A 14,217-nucleotide genomic window follows, 5' to 3' on the forward strand; every position below is an offset into this window, starting at 1 on the left:
GGGAAGAGTGGAGTCAGTCGAAGGGAGGGATGGAGGACAGTGGCTGGGAGGGAGAGTGGAGGGCACAGGGAGGGAGGAGGGAGGGAGAGAGGGAGGGAGGAGTCAATGGCGGGTTTCAAGTCAGTGGTTTGTCAAATAGGATTTCATACTCGGTTTCCGGCCTGACAAAAGAGCAGCCGGATGAGACTTTAAAAGCACCGGCTTCCCTTTTTACTTATCCGGCTCAGCCTGTTTCATGTATTGACTCCGCGGAGATATTATTTTGTGGTTTATTAATACGTGTGTGTGTGTGTTGTGTGTACAGTGTGTATGTGTTGTGTGTATGTAAGCGTCTGTGTGTGTGTATATGTATGTATGTGTGTGTGTGTGTGTGTGTGTGTGTGTGTGTGTGTAGTATGTTGTGTGTACAGTGTGTATGTGTTGTGTGTATGTAGCGTCTGTGTGTGTGTGTGTATGTATGTATGTATGTATGTATGTATGTATGTATGTGTGTGTGTGTGTATGTGTGTGTGTGTGTATGTGTGTAAGACGTAAGTGGCGTGTTCGTGTAGCGGTCACAGGTCATGTATATAATCCATCCAGACAAGAGATGATGGAACAACAAGCTCAGAGACCAAGTCGACGAGGTTGACCAATACTCCAACTAACTAACTGATTCCCGGAGTATGGGGATAGGGGTGGGGTGGGTGGGGGTGTGGGGGTGTGGGGGGTATATATTCCAGCCCGTCCTCACAAACACCCACAGCGACACTCTTGGCCAGATCAAAACAAAACACCTGGATTGGGTTGATGAGAATGACTGGGAACTCGAGGTTATAATTATACTCTTCATTGATTGGGACAGATTAATCTTGTGTGTTATAACTTATGGTGGTTATTTGTCTCTCTGTTGAGTTAGGTTTTGGAACAAGAAGAAGATAGGAAGAAAGAAGAAGTGGTAGGAGAACAAGAAGAAGAAGGAAGAAGAAGTGGTAGGAAACAAGGAAGATGTTGTCGGAAAAGAAGAATAATAATAAGAAGAAAGAAAGCGAATGAAGGATGAAAGTGTTTGTCGTTGTTAATTCAGTGGACGGCCATCTCAGGAGCTCTGAAAGACGGCCATAAAAAGTTGAAGAAGACGAGGAAGAAAAATGCAAAGAAGATAAGAATAGGAAGAAGATGAGGAAAAGAAGAAAAAATATAGAGAAGACGAAGACAAAGAAGATAAGAATAGGAAGAAGAAGAAGCAAAAAAAAAAGTTTGTGTTTGTCAGTTGATTTAGAATTAGTTTTAATGGAAGACAAGAAGAAGAAGAAGAAGAAGAAGAAAAACAAAAACTACAAAGAAGCAGAAGAAGCGGAAATAATTGTGATGATTTAGTGAATTTCCGACTGTGAAGTTTTGGAAGACGACCGAAAGAATTTCAAAAGAAAACAGATAAAGATGATGAAAATAGAGCCATGAGACTTGGTGGAGCAGAAGACGAAGAGGAGGAGGAAGAAGAGGAAGAGGGGAGGAAGAAGAGGAAGAGGGGGGAGAAGAAGAGGAAGAGGGGGAGAAGAAGAGGAAGAGGGGAGAAGAAGAGGAAGAGGGGAGAAGAAGGAATGAATGAAGAAGGGGAGCAGGAGGAGGAGAAGATATGAAGAAGATGAAGAAGAACAAGAACCCGAAAAGAAAAACGAAGGAAAATAAAATAAAAAAGAACAACAGGTAAATAATAAGCTGCCGAAGAGAAGAAGAATATATATATGTGTGTGTGTGTGTGTGTGTGTATCTGGTGTTGATTCACTGGATGGTCGACTTCAGAGCTGTGGAACGCGGCCGTAAACATTTAAAACTAACACTTGACCTTCTTTATGAACCACTACTGACGAGGGGAAAAAGGAAGTGAGGGGAGACTGAGGTAGGTGGTGCTGATGGCTGTCTTAGTGGGGAGGGGTGCTGATGGCTGTCTTAGTGGGGGGAGGGGGGTGGGCTGATGGCTGTCTTAGTGGGGGGGGAGGGTGGTGCTGATGGCTGTCTTAGTGGGGGGAGGAGGTGGTGCTGATGGCTGTCTTTTGTGGGGAGGGGGTGGTGATGGTTGTCTTAGTGGGGGGGGAGGTGGTGCTGATGGCTGCCTTAGTGGGGGAGGGTGGTGCTGAGGATGGGCTGGGGTCTTAGTGGGGGGAGGGGGCGATGGCTGTCTGGTGCTGATGGCTGTCTTAGTGGGGGGAGGGGGTGGTGCTGATGGCTGTCTGATGGCTGTAGTGGGGGGGGGTGGTGCTGATGGCTGTCTTAGTGGGGGAGGGGGTGGTGCTGATGGCTGTCTTGAGTGGGGGAGGGGTGGTGCTGATGGCTGTCTTAGTGGGGGAGGGGGGTGGGTGCTGATGGCTGTCTTAGTGGGGAGGGGTGGTGCTGATGGCTGTCTAGTAGTGGGGGGAGTGAGGGGGGTGGTGCTGATGGTTGTCAGTGGGGGGAGGTCTTAGTGGTGGTGTTGATGGCTGTCTTAGTGTGGGGGAGGGGGGTGGTGTTGATGGTTGTCTTAGTGGGGGGAGGGGTGGAGTGATGGTTGTCAGTGGGGGAGGGGGGTGAGCTGTCTTTATGGGTGGTGCTGATGGCTGTCTTAGTGGGGAGGGGGTGAGCTGTCTTAGTGGGGGGGGTGGATGCTGTGATGGCTGTCTTAGGTGGGGGGAGGGGGGTGGTGGTGCTGATGAGGGTGGTGATGGGGTGGGAGGATAGGAGGGAGGAAAGGGGGATGGGTGAGAGAAATTGACAGTGGGTAGAGGGAGGAAAAAATGGAAGGGAAGGAGGCCTGATGAAGGAGGTCAATGGGGAGGGAGGGAGACTAGAAGATGGAGGGAAGGATGGTAGAGTGTGGGAGGGGAGGGTGGCTGGGAGAGAGGAGATAGGTAAGAGACAATAACAGTGAGAAGGAGAGAGAGAGGGAGGGAAGGAAGGAAGGGGAGGAAATAGGTGAGTGACAGTAACAGCAGGAAGAAGAGATAAGAGAAGATAATAGGAAATGAAGGAGATTGATGAAGAAGAAGAATTAAAATTGAGAATTAAGTGAGATGAGAATAAGCGTCGACAGAGGGTGAGAATGAGAGGTGAGAGAAAGGATGGAAGGGGGAAGTGAGAGAAAGGATGGAAGGGAGAGGTGGGAAGAAAGGATGGAAGGAGAGGTAAGAGAAAGGATGGAAGGAGAGGTGAGAGAAAGGATGGAAGGGAGAAGTAGAGAGAAAGGATGGAAGGAAGGTGAGAGAAAGGATGGAAAGAGGAGGGTGAGAGAAAGGATGGAAGGGAGGTGAAGAAAGGGGATGGAAGGGAGAGGTGAGAGAAAGGATGGAAGGGAGAGGTGAGAGAAAGGATGGATGGGAGAGGTGAGAGAAAGGATGGAAGGGAGAGGTGAGAGAAAGGATGGAAGGGAGAGGTGAGAGAAAGGATGGAAGGGAGAGGTGAGAGAAAGGATGGAAGGGAGAGGTGAGAGAAAGGATGGATGGGAGAGGTGAGAGAAAGGATGGAAGGGAGAGGTGAGAGAAAGGATGGAAGGGAGAAGGGAGAGATATACGGAACAGGTGAATGATTGTTACTTTTATTATTACAGGTGTGTGCAGGTGCGACCCATCAATATACACAGGTTCTCCCTCACATTACTTTTTGAGAATATTGTGAGTTTTAATTTTTAATATATATTTTTTTCGAGTGCGTCGGTAAGAGTGTGTGGGAGATTTAAGTCTGTGGTAAACCTAACCTAACCTAACCTCAGATAAATTTCCAGTGTTAATTTACTCATCATTATGAATAACCCCGAATAAATCTTCGCTTGGTGTACTTACTCTTGTGAATAAACATGAATAAAACCTTCTCTCCTATACACTTGCTCTTGTGAATAACGTGAGACAAAATTTCCGCGAGATTATTCATCCATCATAGTGAATACGTATACAGAGTGTAGTTATGGTAATCATTTATAAATACCTTATCCGTTCATAGTGTGAATACGAACATGGTGTGAATACATAGCATAAATACGTACAATGTGTGGACGAAGGTACTCACCATAGTGAATACATACATACCTGTGGTGTGAATACGTACATAGCATGAATACGTACATAGTGTGAATACGTACATAGCATGAATACGTACATAGTGTGAATACGTACATAGCATGAATACGTACATAATGTGTGGACAAGGGTACTCACCAGTGTGTATATAAGTATGCTTCTTCATGTCGGACTTCTGGTGGAAACGCTTGCCACAGTACTGACAGGGGTAGGGGCGGGTGTCTGAGTGGATGAGCAGGTGTGTGGAGAGTGTGGAGGACCTCTTGAAGCACTTGCCACACTGCTTACACTCGAACACCTTCTCCGCGTTGTGCACCGCTCTGGGGGACACAAGTACACCTGTTATAATAGGTGTGGTTGGTGCCTTAACCTGCCTGACGGTGTAGTTGTTGTGGTGTAGATTGTGTGAATACAGGTGTATTAACAGGTGTAGTTGCTTGATTGTGTAATTTTTTGTGATTTAATTCCAGCTCAGGTGTTATGACAGGTGTAGGCTGACTGTTAAGTTCAGGTCACACTTTTAGTAATGATGGTACTCAGCAGTTAGACTGACGATCGGCGCTTTAAAGGTCATTGTTTAGCAGGAATGAGTGTATAACAAGGTGGTCCTGGCTGGGTCCAGATGGCCACCAAGATTCTCACGTCAAGTGTCTTGCCGCCGTGATGCTCGACTGAGGAACACATGTGTCTGACTCAAGGGGCGACAAAAGTTGGCGACTGAAATGACATCCACAATATGTGTTCTCTCACTAGTCACGGAGACACATAGGAACCTTTGGTGAGAGACAACAGTGTCTTACCTGTGCTGGGTGAGGCTGATCTCGTGGCCGAAGGTCTTGTTGCAGTACTCGCAGGCGAAGGGTCTCTTGCCGTTGTGTGAGCGTCGTGAATGTACCTCGAGGCCGTGGGGCGTACTGAACATTTTCTCACACTTGATGCACGAGTACACGTCGCCCAGAGGCAGAGGCTTCACCAGGGAGCCGTCCAGGGGCAGGGAGCCGTGACCTGGGAGAGACCATGGGAAGAGGCTGTCGGACGCCGCCATGCTCCAGGGGAAGGAATAGCTGAGGGACGACGGGTACGACACCAGGCTGTTACGGTTGGCGTCCAGACTCGACGAGGAAGACGCCTCGCCGTCCTTCTTGAAGAGCACGAGAGGCGGCGGCGGGTAGAGCCCTAGGGGCAGGCTGGGCGGCCGCGGCAGATCAAGAAGAGATTCACGGGCGTGAAGGGGCAGGGAGGGGAGAAATGGCCGGGAGATGGGGAAACTGTGCGCCTCACGAGGGGACAATGAAGGGACTAAACTGCCCGCTTCACTAATCTTGCTGGTAACTAGAGGTTCACGTAAACTAAATGTTGTCCCTTCGTCTGGCTTGGAGGACAGGTTCAGGGCCATGCTGAACTCCGGCATGGGGACTCTGGTGATCCCGGGCGACATTTTGTCGTAGAGACTCGTCGACACGACGGGACTGTCGTCTCGCGCTGGGGGTGGCGACAGATGGCGGGGCACGGGAGACTTGTCCCCGTCGTCTTTGCTCTGTTCACCCGTCGTGTCCTGGGAGTCATTGAGGGGCGCCTCCTCCACGCTGTCTACTACTTCGATATGTTCCTCGTCGTCGTCCTCCTCCTCTTCCTTAGTCTTCTCCTGGGCGTCGTGGCTGTCAACGTGGTTGGCCCAGGGCGACAGACTCCTGCCCACTAGGGAGGAGATAGTGAAGGAGGACCTCTCGAAGGATGACCTTGAGGACGGCACAGTATCGGGCTTGAGGGGTCGACTGGTGAAGCGGGGTTCACTCTCCACCTCTGTAACACAACAACACCAACACTTTAGTACAGACTCAAGTATACTGTAACACTGAGAACACTTAACTATACTGTAACAACAACAACAATTTAGTGTAAAGTACAGCCCTGGACTAAACTCATTATGAGTCCACCAAAAAGACAGGTTGGTCGGCACTGCACTCGGCTGCCTTCACTCCCCGAACTGTCACTCCTTCACAGGTGAAGACCAGACTGCGAGAACTGTACTGTGTCCACCCTGTCGCCACAACCAGCAACCCATGATAACACTCAGGCAAATTATTGTAATGTTTGGATTTACCTGGACCACACACACACACACACACACACACACACACACACACACACACACACACACACACACACACACACACACACACACACACACACACACACACACACACACACACACACACACACACACATCACACACACACACACACACACACACACACACACATCACACACACACACACAACACACACACACACACACACACACACACACACACACACACACACACACACACACACACACACACACACACATCTCACACACACACACACACACATCTCACACACACATCACACACACACACACACACACACACACACACACACACACACACACACACACACACACACACACACACACACACACACACACAGTTATCAGTAATATGATTATGTACCACGTGACATGATTCACCTTTAATTACCATTATATTTATGTTACTGTGAGCTACAGTGACCTAACTGCCATTACTGTACGTGACATGATTCACCTTTAATTACCATTATATTTATGTTACTGTGAGCTACAGTGACCTAACTGCCATTACTGTACGTTTACTTTATGTAGTGGAAGACACTTGGTTGTTAAGGGTGTAGGTGAGGCGAGGGTGTAGGTGTGGCGAGGGTGGAGGGTGTGGCGAGGGTGGAGGGTGTGGCGAGGGTGGAGGGTGTGGCGAGGGTGGAGGGTGTGGTGTAGGTAAGTGTGTAGTAGGGATGATGGTGAAGTGGGTGTTAGATAATGTGAGGGTGGAGGGGGTGGTGACGATGAGAGAAAGGGTGGGAATATTGTGAACGTAGGGGTGGAGGTAGGGATGGAAAGTGGGTGGAGGAGGTAGGAGTTGAGGGTAGGTGGGTGGATATTGAAACGGGAAGAGGAAGGGGAAGAGGGAGGGTGTGGTAGTGTGGCTGGACAAACACACGATCATTCCCTAATGAGAAAACTCCACACGGTGGGTGGAGTGTCACGGCTCAGGTTACTCCGTGATTGAAGCCCACACACACACACACACACACACACACACACACACACACACACACACACACACACACATTGATTCTTTCTCTCTCACAATGGCATATTATCGTCGAGGTAAGGAATATCATTATATTATCCACGTATATAAACAATATTGAATAATGAATATAAATCTTTGTGAATTTACAAACGAGGCTTTTTTTTTTGCTTGCCGATAATAATTAAGGCTGTGCTTTGATAGTGTTCCGTTGTGTTCCGGTCAGTGTTTCGTCGTGTTCAGCCTTGTTCCGTCAGTAGTCCGTCATGTTCTGTTGTGTTCCGTCAGTGTTCATTTGTGTTCCGTCAGTGCTTGCCGTGTTCGCTCCTGTTCACCAGTAATCCGGACAGTGTTCTGTTGTGTTCTGTTGTGTTCCGTCAGTGTTTCGTCGTGTTCAGTCTTGTTCCGTCAGTGTTCTGTTGTGTTCCGTCAGTGTTTCGTCGTGTTCAGTCTTGTTCCGTCAGTAATCCGACAGTGTTCTGTTGTGTTCCGTCAGTGTTTCGTCGTGTTCAGTCTTGTTCCGTCAGTAATCCGACAGTGTTCTGTTGTGTTCCGTCAGTGTTTCGTCGTGTTCAGTCTTGTTCCGTCAGTAATCCGTCAGTGTTTCGTCGTGTTCAGTCTTGTTCCGTCAGTAATCCGTCAGTGTTTCGTCGTGTTCAGTCTTGTTCCGTCAGTGTTCCGTTTGTGTTCCGTCAGTGTTCAGTTGTGTTCCGTCAGTGTTCCATCGTGTCCCGTCAGTGTTCAGTTGTGTTCCATCGTGTCCCGTCAGTGTTCAGTTGTGTTCCGTCAGTGTTCCATCTGTACTACCATCAGTGTTACCAACCGCTCCCGATGTTCATATACAATGTTACCAACCCCGAATAATAATACCAAGTAATAAATATAACCTACTGTAGATAAAACCACGTATATAGTTATAGATTTTTATATATATATATATACATTAATACGAGTAATTTATATTAGATTTGGCTCGGTTTATATAGTTGTGTTCATGGCATTTATAACCTAACCCAAATAACATTAGCCGGTGTGTATATGATGTACTGTATAATGAATGGGGGGGGGGATATTTTATACACGGAGGGATATACAACGATGAATGTTTATTTCCAGGTTGTGTTGGAGATGATTATGATTATTGTTATTTCCAGGTTGTGTTGGAGATGATTATGATTATTGTTATTTCCAGGTTGTGTTGGAGATGATTATGATTATTGTTATTTCCAGGTTGTGTTGGAGATGATTATGATTATTGTTATTTCCAGGTTGTGTTGGAGATGATTATTATTATTGTTATTTCCAGGTTGTGTTGGAGATTATTATTATTGTTATTTCCAGGTTGTGTTGGAGATGATTATGATTATTGTTATTTCCAGGTTGTGTTGGAGATGATTATTATTATTTCCAGGTTGTGTTAGAGTTTTTTTTTACATACGCATTATAACAAGAGACGAGCGCTTTTATTTATAAACACGAAATATTTCCGTTTATTTATTTGGGTAAAATCTGGGACAATGACTAATTATTGTGTATTTTTAAAGGTCAAATCTGGGTAATATATTAATTTATCATATATCCTGGTCAAATCTGTTTAAATATTTTTCACATTTATTTTACAATCTGGGAATTACCGGAAAAAAAGGTATTGTTTTGTGGCATTAAAAATTTCCATTCAGAATTTGGTAATACTCAAGAATATATATATATATATATATATATATATATATATATATATATATATATATATATATATATATATATATATATATATATATATATATATATATATATATATATATATATATATATATAGTATATTTATTTATTTATTTATTTATTTTGTATTTATTTATTTTTTAATTTTTTCAATCTGGGAATTTGTAGAAAAAAGACTGGTGGGCCTCTTAAAAATTCCTTTGAGAATTTAGAAGTGTTTAGAATTTAATTTTTTTCGTCAGGAGTAAATACTGAGAATTATTTATTTATTATTATTATTGTTAAGTTACCGTAATATTATTGAATTGAAACTGTATTTGGATCGTTTTAGAAGGGACACATAAGGTCACTGAAGAGGTCAAATTAGGTCACTGAAGAGGTCAAATAAGATCACTGAAGAGGTCAAATAAGATCACTGAAGAGGTCAAATAAAGTCACTGAAGAGGTTAAATAAGGTTTTTGAAGAGGTCAAATAAGATCACCGAAGAGGTAGAATTAGGTCACCGAAGAGGTTAAATTAGGTCACTGAAGAGGTCATATGAAGCTTCGACGAAGGTCATAACACCTACAATATGTACAGACAGATAAGGGTGATATTTTCGCGATATAGAAAGACAGACAGACAGATGGACAGACTGACAGCCAAACAAGCATACGGCTGAAGAAAGCAATATAATACGACGCACGAGCCGACGGACTGACGCACGAGTCGACGGACTGACGCACGAGTCGACGGACGGATGCACGGAAGGACGCACGAGTCGACGGAACGACTTACTGGCGGTATCTGTTCCGTATTCACCTGGCGGAGGATGAACTGTGTGTGTGTGTGTGTGTGTGTGTGTGTGTGTGTGTGTGTGTGTGTGTGTGTGACCACCTGGTGTAGGTACTTCAGGCCTACTAGAGGAAGGTGATCATTGCAGCAACAGAAAGCCGAGAGAGAGAGAGTGAGAGAGAATGACAGATAGTGAATGGGGCAAGGGAGGGGAGAAGGTATGTAGAAATTAGTGAAAGAAAGAAGGAAGAGAGGGAGGGAAGGTGAAAAATGAGGGAAGAGAGAATAATGATGAGGGGAAACAAGGGAGGAAAGGAAGGGGAGTGAGATAAGTGATGGGAGGAAGGTAACATGAGGGAAAGGGGGTAGGAGGGAATGGCTGGATGGGGAAGGCGAGAGTGAGGGGAGGGAGGAGGGGGGGGAGGAGAAGGAGAGATAGAGTATAAGGAGCTATTTATGAGTGAGAAGAGTAGTGAAGGAAGGCAGTAAGTGGGAGAGATGGGGAGAGCGAGGAGAGTGGGAGAGATAAGAGAGGAAGATGGGGAGGGGAGAGTGAGAGATAGAGAGAGAGAGAGAGAGAGAGAGAGAGGGGTCGGGAAGGGATTTAATATCCGTGTAGCGACCATTACTTCCTCTCGTAACGATGACATGCCGATTACTGCCTCCAGCCTCGTCCCGACCCACGCCTTCCGCACCTTGACCACGGCTTAGACCACGACCATGAGGAGGGGGAGAGGGAGGGGTGGAATATAGAGGAGGAAGGGAGAGTAGGGAGGGTACGTGTAGAGGGGGAAAGGGAGGGAGGGTAGGGGTGGAGGGGGAAGAAAGGGAGAGTAGGGAGGGTACGTAGTGGGGGAAGGAGGGAGGTAGGGGTGGAGGGGGAAGAAAGGGAGAGAGAGAGGTTAAGGGGGGTGAAGGGGAGGGGACGGATGAGAGAGGGAGAGAGGGGGTAAAAAGAAAATGAAAAAGAGAGATGAGGGAAAGATATAAGGAGAGGAAAAGATAAAGGAGGAGGATAGTGTAAATGAGAGAAAGAGATGGGAAGGAGGGGGGTGAGGGAAAGGTTTTATGGAAGGGAGAGAGGTAGAGAGGGTAGGGAAGAGTGAGGGAGGTGAGAGTAAAGAGAGGAATATATGAGAGGGGAGGAAGTTTAGAATGAAAGAAGAGAGAGAAAGAGAGGGGGAGAGGGATGAATGAGAGAGTTGTGTGGAAGGGAGGAGAGACGGAAGAGATGGTGTAGGTGGTTGAAGGAAGGGTGAGAGAGGGAGGGAGTGAAGGAAGATAAAGGAGGAAAGGAAGGAAGGGAGGGAAGGAAGATAAAAGAGGAAAGGAAGGGAAGGAAGATAAAAGAGGAAAGGAAGGAAGGAAGGAAAGAAAGGGATTAAAAATAAATGAAGGAAGGAAGGAAAAGAAGAGATGGAAAAGAGGGGGAGGGATGGAAGAGAAAGGAGAAAGGAAGAGAGAGACGAAATTAAGAAATAGAGAGAGAATAGGAGAGAGAGAGAGAGAGAGGATGATAGTAGACCAACATACATAAAAAGATGGCCAACAAATATACCCGCACTGTATATATTCACACACAATATATTCCTCGGGTCATACACCAATATACTGAATGACCAAAACGAATTAAGTCATATTGTATCCACGGGTTCAGATATGCCAGGGATATGTTAGTAATACGCGGGTTATGATTGGTCAGTTCACAGCCACCAACACACCTACAGGGGCATGTGATTGGTCAGTTCACAGCCGCATATGATTGGTCAGTTCACAGCCACCAACACACCTACAGGGGCATGTGTGATTGGTCAATTCACAGCCACATATGATTGGTCAGTTCACAGCCACATATGATTGGTCAGTTCACAGCCACATATGATTGGTCAGTTCACAGCCACATATGATTGGTCAGTTCACAGTCACATATGATTGGTCAGTTCACAGCCGCATATGATTGGTCAGTTCACAGCCACATATGATTGGTCAGTTCACAGCCACATATGATTGGTCAGTTCACAGCACCAACATTACCACATTCACCCACTCACCCACTCACCCATCCTCAACCCACACCCACCTTCCTTCCATACCCGCTTTACCTCAACCCACACCCACCCTCCACACAAATTTCAACCCACACCTATCCACCCTCACGCACACATCCACACGATGCCAGATTGAAAAAGAATAACGATCAGGTTCTGGGTATTCACAACTTGACGCCCACAACAGTGATGGTGAGGAGGGGAAGGGAGGGGGGATTGGATGGGAGGGGAGGGGGGAGAGAGGGGAGTGGAAGGAGGATGGAGGGAGATGAGGGGAGGGGAAGGAGGAAGGAGGAGGGGAAGGTGATAGATGAGTGGAGTGGAAGGAACTAGGAGGATGAGTGGGGGGAAGGAGGAGGTAAGGGGAAGATGAGGGAAGGGGAGGGGGAATTACAGTGGAGAATACAGCACTGTAACTAATCGACATATGACGCTGCCTCTACTGTACTAACACTTATACATTACAATATATAACACTGATATAAATATATTTCTCCCCAGGTCAAAGGTTAAAAAGTACTTGTATCACACAGCAGTGAGAGGGATGTGTGTGTGTGTGTGTGTGTGTGTGTGTGTGTGTGTGTGTGTGTGTGTGTTTTCAGTTTATATATGTGATATGTGGCCTTTGTGTTATTTGCAGAAGCGGAGAGAGAGAGAGAGAGAGAGAGAGAGAGAAAGAGAGAGAGAGAGAAAGAGAGAGAGAGAGAAAGAGAGACACAAACGCCACCTAGTTATTGTTTTTTTCTTCTCTCGGTGATTGGTCAAGATGTACACGATCACACAAGCACTAACTGATGTGATTGGTCGAGACATAAACGCTTACTTCCAATAGTGTTTTTTTATTGCTGTTTTCATACACTTGTTGTCAGTTTCCAGCGCGGGTGTGTACATATCGACCCAGTGTACACATAAGTTTGTAATACAGACACACAAGTATCCGGTTATATTGTCATCCATCCATATGGCCACTAAGACATCCATCCACACAGCCTCCAAGATATCCACAGTCATCCACTCAACCGACAAGATATCCACAGTCATCCACACAGCCGTCAAAACATCCATAGATATTCACACGTTAAGCCAGAGGGCCAGTAAGCCACACGTAAATTCATCCGCATATCCACCTATCCACCGTACTACAGAACCGTCCACTTATCCACAGAATAATTTATTAAGCTATCCACGCAAGCCAGTAAGCCATCTACACACGGTCTTCCACATAATAATTGGTCCACCAAGCCACAGAACTATCCACATATTCATACACTAGCCTACTGAGCCATCCACACACACACACACATATAGCCACCAAACCATCCACACAGAGGCCACCCCTCCCTACTCCACACACACACACACACACACACACACACAACACAAAGTCTATAATATATCCACATAACTATCCACAGAACCATCCACCCAGACACAAGCCACCAAGGCGTGGGTGGAGAAGCCAAGGGGCGTGTGGCCGCGGCAAGTTGAACATGGACTCGCACGAGCTCCCATCAAGATTTGAAATTCCCACCAGATTTATGCCTCCAATTTGTGCGTCCCAGCGCTCGTGAGCTGAGATTATGAGGCGGGTGGCGCTCTGGAGGGCTGGGTGGCTGGCTGGAGGGGTGGTAGAGGGGTGGGTGGCTGGCTGGAGGGGTGGTAGAGGGATGGGTGGGTGGTGTGGTTGTGGTGGTGGAGGAGGAGTGGGTGATGTGGGGAAGGAGAGGGTGGTGTGGTTGTGGTGGGGAAGGAGGATGGTGATGTGGTTGTGGGGGAGGAGATAAGTTGAAGTGTCTTGGTGGTGTAGTATGGTGTGGTGGAGGGGAAGTATGGTGCTAGGTGATGAGTGTGGTGATTGTAGTGGTAGCGAGTGTGGTTGTGGTGGTATGCGGTTGGGGGTTGCTGCACGTCCATTTGGTTGTGGTGGTGGCAGAATGTGTGATATGGGAGAAATGGTGGTATTAGTGTGTGTGTGTATGTGTGTGTGTGTGTGTGTGTGTGTGGTTGGGAGGTTGAGTTGGTTGAGGCAGGAAGCTTGGTAGTGGTTTGAGTGGTATATAGTGTTGGGTGTTGTGTGGTGTTAAGTTTGGTATGGTGATGGTGGTGGTAGTAGTGATGGTGTTATGTGATGTGGTGATGTTAGTAGTATAGTGTGGTGTGGTGGTGATGGTGGTGTAGTATGATGTGATGGTGGTATGATGTGGTGATGGTGGTATAATGTGGTGTGATGGTGATGTAGTGTAATGTGGTGGTGATGGTGACGGTAGTATAGTGTTGTGGTGGTGGTGATGGTGACGATTGTATAGTGTGTTGTGGTGGTGGTGATGGTGACGATTGTAGTGTGTTGTGGTGGTGATGGTATTGAAAATGAACTGATGGTGAAAGGGGAGGAGGTGAGGCAGGATAAGGCGGGGGTGAGGGAGGATAAGGCGGGGGTGAGGCAGGGATAGGGGTGGGGGTAAGGCAGGGGTAGGGGGGGGTGAGGCAGGGGGGTAGGGGCGGGGTAAGGCAGGGATAGGGTAGGGGTAAGGCAGGGAT

General features: G+C 46.8%; 1 protein-coding gene across 1 annotated transcript in view; it reads right to left on the bottom strand.

The window, feature by feature from the left end:
- Positions 1-14,217, bottom strand: part of LOC121877611 (zinc finger protein 358-like) — a 79,877-nt gene that overhangs the window by 45,311 nt on the left and 20,349 nt on the right. The window contains exons 3-4 of the mRNA XM_042383416.1: positions 4,829-5,831; positions 4,142-4,348 (exon numbers count right to left, since the gene is read on the bottom strand). Coding sequence (XP_042239350.1) covers positions 4,142-4,348; positions 4,829-5,831 — 1,210 coding nt within the window. The remainder of the gene's footprint in view (positions 1-4,141; positions 4,349-4,828; positions 5,832-14,217) is intronic.

This window comes from Homarus americanus, unplaced genomic scaffold (genome assembly GCF_018991925.1).
Source record: "Homarus americanus isolate GMGI-L3 unplaced genomic scaffold, GMGI_Hamer_2.0 scaffold54332, whole genome shotgun sequence".
In the NCBI taxonomy this organism is placed as follows: domain Eukaryota; kingdom Metazoa; phylum Arthropoda; class Malacostraca; order Decapoda; family Nephropidae; genus Homarus; species Homarus americanus.